Source organism: Sinocyclocheilus grahami, unplaced genomic scaffold (genome assembly GCF_001515645.1).
Source record: "Sinocyclocheilus grahami isolate Dianchi unplaced genomic scaffold, SAMN03320097.WGS_v1.1 scaffold176.1, whole genome shotgun sequence".
Classification (NCBI taxonomy): domain Eukaryota; kingdom Metazoa; phylum Chordata; class Actinopteri; order Cypriniformes; family Cyprinidae; genus Sinocyclocheilus; species Sinocyclocheilus grahami.
Genome location: NW_015505355.1, coordinates 4,061,148 through 4,067,734, shown reverse-complemented (window position 1 = coordinate 4,067,734; position 6,587 = coordinate 4,061,148). Strand labels below are relative to the sequence as shown.

The 6,587-nt window shown below is 36.5% G+C and overlaps 1 protein-coding gene across 6 annotated transcripts in view; it reads right to left on the bottom strand.

Moving 5' to 3' along the window:
• The window catches only part of LOC107593809 (intersectin-2), a 39,827-nt gene that overhangs the window by 10,857 nt on the left and 22,383 nt on the right, over positions 1-6,587 (bottom strand). For 5 of the 6 annotated variants that reach the window (XM_016283683.1, XM_016283686.1, XM_016283687.1 and 2 more), the window contains 10 exons: positions 5,154-5,296; positions 4,998-5,061; positions 4,459-4,596; positions 4,277-4,371; positions 3,205-3,500; positions 2,098-2,235; positions 1,816-1,956; positions 1,131-1,215; positions 848-987; positions 281-361 (listed from right to left, as the gene is read on the bottom strand). In XM_016283683.1, the coding sequence (XP_016139169.1) occupies positions 281-361; positions 848-987; positions 1,131-1,215; positions 1,816-1,956; positions 2,098-2,235; positions 3,205-3,500; positions 4,277-4,371; positions 4,459-4,596; positions 4,998-5,061; positions 5,154-5,296 (1,321 nt within the window). The remainder of the gene's footprint in view (positions 1-280; positions 362-847; positions 988-1,130; positions 1,216-1,815; positions 1,957-2,097; positions 2,236-3,204; positions 3,501-4,276; positions 4,372-4,458; positions 4,597-4,997; positions 5,062-5,153; positions 5,297-6,587) is intronic. The other variant, XM_016283688.1, reaches the window with a different exon arrangement.

Sequence of the window (6,587 nt, the reverse complement as noted above, 5' to 3'; positions counted from 1 at the left end):
ATATATATATATATATATATATATATATATATATATATATATATATATATATATATATATATATATATATATTAATGACACCATTATGAGGTGATGAAATGGCACAGATGTTATAAAGATGTTATAAGGTCATGAGGTCAGACATTGAAGCTCATTCCAGTATACTACGAGCAAAGTGAGACTTCATTCATGGTGAATAACTAGGGTGAAAGGTGAAATGAATGAAAGGCAGGCAGTTTTGAGATGAGTGTGAGTTAAGGAAAGATAAAGACAGGTCAACCTTTATTAGAAGGAAGAGATTGGTTAGGCAGCCCAGCAAAGAGAGAAGTCCTTGAAGCACACAGTCATCCATTTCTACAAACTATAAAGTCAGCCGGGGGGAAAAGAGGCAGAGAAGAAATAGGAGAGATACAGTGGGAGGAAAGAAAACGATAAAGTAGGCGAAAAGAAAGAAAAAAAGAAAGGCTTGGAGCAGAAAACATTAGACGTATACTGAACAATAGCTGATTACCACATGTATAATGCTTGGGTTTCCGATCCGACCAGCCGGTGCAGTAAGTGTGTTAGTGATGTGTGTTGTGTTTTCTTTAGTAGTGTGAACTGTGTGAACGTTAGTATGTAATGAAGTGCTCAATCCTCTGCCTTCAGGGCTGGGAGTTGAGCTGTAGGTTTTAATCACAGGAACATAGAGAACAACGAACTAGTGAGTCCCTCACAGGGACATTGAGGTTTAAAATAATTTTGAAGAGAGCACACCCCCACCCAAAGCCCAAATTAGCTTTAATCAAAACACGGCACTTTAAATGTTGTTGAGGTTTACACTGGGAATGTAAGAGAAGCCGCTGACCTTGATTTCTCTGTTGTACTGCTCCATTTGTGAGAGTTTCGCAGTGGTCTCTCTCTCCAAAACATCCAGCTGCTCCTTCAGCTTCCGACAGCTCAGATCTTTCTCGCACAAACTCTGTTTCACATCATTTATCAAAGGACCTGAAAGGGGAAAAAGAATGAGAGAAAGAAGGACATAAAAACGTCAATGTTCCCAGGCCTTGAATTCAAGAGGGATGACACAGTTGAAATTAGTCATCCACCCGTCTATTTACTGATTGCTTCAGGTCTATGTGAGTGCTCACTTGAGTTGTTTTGGATAATATGTAGAAGTCTCTCTGTCAGTCGCTGCTTCTCAGGACCAAGGCGACTCAGCTGCCTCTGAATTTCCTGCAAGAACACATTCATATAGACTATTATTTAATTTATTTATTTTAAAGATTGTTTTAATGTGTTTAAAAGAAGTCTCTTATGCTCACCAAGGTGGCATTTACAGTATTTGTTTAAAAATACAGTAAAAACAGACGAAAAATGTTTTCTATTTGAATATATTTTCAAATATAATTTATTTCTGGGATGCAGTGCTGAATTTTCAGAAGTCACTACTCCAGTCTTCAGTGTCACATGATCCTTCAGAAATCATTCTAATATGCTGATTTTCTGCTCAAGAAACATTTCTTATTATTATCTTATTATCAATGTTAAAAACAGTTGTGCTGCTTAATATTTTTTGGTGGACACCATGATTTTTCAGGATTCACTAACAAATAGAAAGTGTAAAAGAACAGCATTTACTTGAAAAATATTTTTTGTAACATTATAAATGTCACTTTTGATCAATTAAATGCATCCTTGCTGAATAAAAATACATTTCTTGAAAAAGTTTTTACTGATCACACTTTTACACAGTTGTGTACAACAATGAAAGAATGAAAAATAAGTTAAAAATAATGAATGCAATGCTATTCATGCAACAAAAACATAACCTACCTCAAACTGCAACTGTAGGGAATTGATATCCGTAATACGACTATCTCTCTTCTGATTGATCAGGTCTAGCTCAGTCCTCTGGATCTGCCTCTTACTCTTGGCGTCCCGCAGCCTATCAGAGATCTGCTTATGCTTGTTACCCTAGGAGATGAAAAGACTGAAATGTTTTTAATTTGTAATATAACATAATCATCATTGCCCAGAGAATAGGGTGTATGAGGCTGGATGGGGAACAGGTATATGGAAGAAGGAAAAAACTGAAAGAAGAAATGGCAATCTGACCACCGCCTCCAGCTCTATCTCGAGATTCCTCTTCCTGTCTTTAAGTCTCTGTATGTCACTCTGCTCTTTTTCTCTCTGTGTCTGAAGCTCCACTCGTTTACTCTTCTCCCATTCCATTCGCCTCTGTCGCTCCTCTTCCTGAGAGAGCGATAAAGAGAAGGAGAGGTTAATCAACAGATGTACGGTCTAATCACTCATTCTGACATGAATATACTACATAATTATGCTCCCATCATTTTTCCTAAGGCGAGGAACCACTCCACTGGTACAGTATATATTAGGGTTAACTCATGAGTTAATTAAATATATCTAACACCATTACATTTTTTAAAGCAATTAACCTAATTTCCTACTTTTGATATTACAACAGTTACATTCTGTTCTTTATGATTTCTAAAGACCACCAGGACAGGCAATCAACACACACATTTTCCTTGTGTAATGAAATGCAGCATTAGAGAAGCATTAAACTTTGTCATGAAAGAGTACATAAAGTACAGTAATTATTAATTAACAATCACAAGTTTTTAGATTTCTAATAAATAATTTAAGATTTTTGTTTTTTATTTGATGTGTTATTTAATTAACCACTATATTCCTAACTTAATATTTTAACAGTTGATTTCATTACATTATTTATGCAAATGCAGTCAATTTATATGTACCTGTAAATGAATTTATGCTGTTTATAGAGCTGTTTATGTATGTATACTGTATATACACACACACACACACAAACATATATATATATATATATATATACAGTGTTAAAGAAGATTTTATATAACTCTACACACGTATGCACAAAATTAATAATTTTTTTAGTATATTTTGTACATATTTTTGTACACTAAAGAAAAAACTGTATAAAAACACTCAACATATTTGCTTAACATATTTAAAGGACAAAGATACTGGCTCAGTTCACAAAGAAAACATATAAACTACAAACCTTCATGAGATTAATCATGATTTAGTTTTTTTGATACGCCTAGTGTATAAACAATTTATTCATTCAACATCTATGCATGTGGAAAAAACGTGAGGCTTTGCTGTAATATTCTAGTGGTCGTTCAACCTCTGTCTGCCCTTGCATGCACCACTTGCCTCTCGTCGCTCTAATTCTTTCAGTCTTTCTTCTTCTCTCTGTCGCTCCAGCTCTCTCTGCCTCTCTATCCTCCTCTCCTCTTCCCTCTGTCTCCTCAGGTCCATCTCCAGGTCTTCTCTCTCCTTTTGTTCTCTTTCCTCCCTCTCCTTCTGTCGTCTCCTCTCCTCCTCTCGTCTCTCCTCTTCTCTCCTCCTCTCCTCCTCTCTCTTTTGCTCCTCCTGCAGAGCCAGACGTCGTTTTTCCAGCTCTGCATTTCCTCTCTGGAAATTCTCCTTGAATTTATCCTCAAATGACACTGACAGAGACAGACAGAAAGGTGAGGTAAGTGTTATCAAAGTCAACACAATAAAAATAGTATAATATAGAACAGAAAAGTGTATATTAAAAAAAGGTTACATCTGAGGCATTTAATCTTAACACAAACTCAAAAGAGACTGTTCAGCTGAATCAGCAATATTTAGAAAGATCATTTACAATGCTGTGTAGAAATAAGGACAGTGTGTGTTTGTGACCTGAGTACGTATTTGCACAATTTATTCAGCAAGGATGCATTAATTCGATCAAAAGTGACAGTAAAGATATTCATAATGTTACAACAAAAATGCAAATAAATGCTGTTCTTTTGAACTTTCCATTCATTATATAATCCTAAAAAATATCACGGTTTCCATGAAAATATTAAGCAGCACAACGGTTTTCAACACTGATAATAATAAGAAATGTTTCTTGAGCACCAAATCGGCATATTAGAATGATTTCTGAAGGATCATGATGATAACTTTCCACATAGATAATGATTATTTTAATGGCTTTGCAATGTGAGCATAATGAAATAGGTAAATACATTAATAAGGTACTAAATGCATGTTTTTATAGCTCAGGTTTAAAATGCAACACACACTTTTGATTAATAAATGTATTTTTAAATTGAGCAATTCTGTATATAGCTCATATAGCATCATTAAAATGCATTTTAAATATATCATATATATTAAATAGTATAAATGCAATATATTGGAAGGCAAAAATCTGTTGGCCACTAGTACGTATAGTATATGTATATGCAAATACCATTACTCTTGCTTTTCTGTGGATGTTCTGACTCAATCAGCTCAGTGTTAATCGAAGGAACAGGTCCGTTCAGCAGGTCACATGACTTTGCTTGTCTGAAAACAAACACAAACTCACAGAATAAACACAGTGTCCTCCATATCTTACTCATTCCAGCATGGGCGGGTCTATGTGTGTCTTACCTGAGTGAAGGTGGCACAAGATCAGGAGGTAGAGTCAGAGGTAAGGGCCGCCCAGTCTTGGCCATATCAACCAGGTGCATTGCTAGAATAAACTCTTCCGCTCTCAACTGCCCATCACGATCTACATCAGCAAGAGCCCTGAAGACAGAGATATATACACATAATGTACCCACGCACAAGCACACACATGACACACACATTAACCTGGAAGCATTTCAAATGTTTAATAGATGAATCAGTTCCTAATAATCCAACTGGCACCTAAACAGCAGACGCAACACTGTGGAAGTAGGTGTTTAACACACCGCTTCGAGCCATACAGTGTGATCCAGGGTTTAATGTGTGCGAGTGATTAATGCATGGGTCTTCAACAAGTTTCTGCCTATTTGACACATTGACTTTTTGTAAAGAAAAAATGGAAATATGTATTAAACAACGCAAAGGGGGGAGGATGTGTATGCAAATAATGTAATTAAAACATGTTCTTCATGAGATTAATGAGTGTTTCATATGATGAGTACAGTGATTGTTGAACTCACCATATGGTGGCAAGCTGTGTTTGTGTGAGGTTTGATGCTGTGAGGGCATTTCTGACCTGGGGACCTTCAAAAAAACACAAAAGAGTTAATGCATGACACGTATACAGAGATGCTATCATATGCAAACACTACCATTGCCTACAAACACACACTCACCTGACAGGTATCCACTCATCAGCTTGTCTAGACTGTTGAACTGCTGTCGGTATTTCAGACGGGATGACTGAGGCACCGCCCAATCAGATGCATTCATTTTGGGGGAATTACTCGCAAGGGAGGTGGTGGAGGAAGAGTTAGAACTGTGGAAATTTAGAAATAAATGATTAGTATGCTTTTCTATAAAAGTGATCATTTAAAGGGGTCCTATTATGCTTTTTCACTTTTTTAATTTTAGTCAGTGTGTAGTGTGTATGTTTGGGCATAAAAAAGATCTAGAAAGTTACAAATCTCAAAGTCCACTCCAAAGGGAGATATTTAGTTTTTTCCACAACACAAGTGAGTAACAGTGCCGGATTCCAAAAGCTTTTGTTGAAAGACGGAGCAAGGAGGCGTGGCAGTATGAACACAGTCTAAGCTGTTCGCCAATCACAACGCACTGGGACAGCTAACCAATCACAACACATTTTGTTTTTCGGAAGGCGGACCTTCATCAAAGCCGGAACTAATCGAGCCGTTTGTGCCAGGATGGGGAGAGAGGTATTTTAATAATGTAAATTATGTGAAAAATAATGCGTTTTTCGAACCACCAAGCATGAGAGCATGTTCTAGTACACCCCCAAAACAAAATCAAGACTTTGTAAAAGAGCATAATAGGACCCCTTTAATATGTAATGCTTTTTTCAATAAATAAACTAACTGATTAAGGTTTTAGGTTGCACCTAATTACTAAATGTATGTTTTTTTTAATGCATTAACTAATGCTAAATATAGATCCGCTTCATTTTCCAAATCTGCGTGTGTTCAGATAATTCCTGAGAGTTTTCACTTGTACAGCACTCTTGAATCCAGAAATTGCATTTGCATGCCAAATTTTTTCGAATGAGCTCCATTTAGCAGCTGCTCATTAACACTAATATAATCCTCTCATGAACCAATAACCTAGACCATCATAAAACACAGACAACTGGTCTCAGGCTAGCTGCAAAATCAGCTTTTCCTTTAGTGCTGTGAGATTCTGCTGTGACATTATACTTTAAATAATTGATATATCTGAGCAACATTTGCTGAATCCTTGTTAGTGCAGTAATTACCACTACCGGGACCATTAAAATCATAATTAAAACTCATAATAATGAGCAATTCGCAGTATTCTGACTCACTGCTGTCAGTTCACTGATTTTTAAATATTCTGAGATAACACTAACAGGATTCAGCAGCCTTCTGCACTTCGGCATGGGCTGGAATGATAGACAGAACAGGATGAGAGGTTCAGAGAGTGAGATATCATCCTGGTGACTGGCTAATACCCTTACAAACTAACCCAAACATATTTGCACACATGGGTGGACACGCACAGACAAAATAAGACTGAGCAGTATATCTAAAAATATAAAGTTTTCACTCTTTTGATAATATTCAGCCCTAGACCCA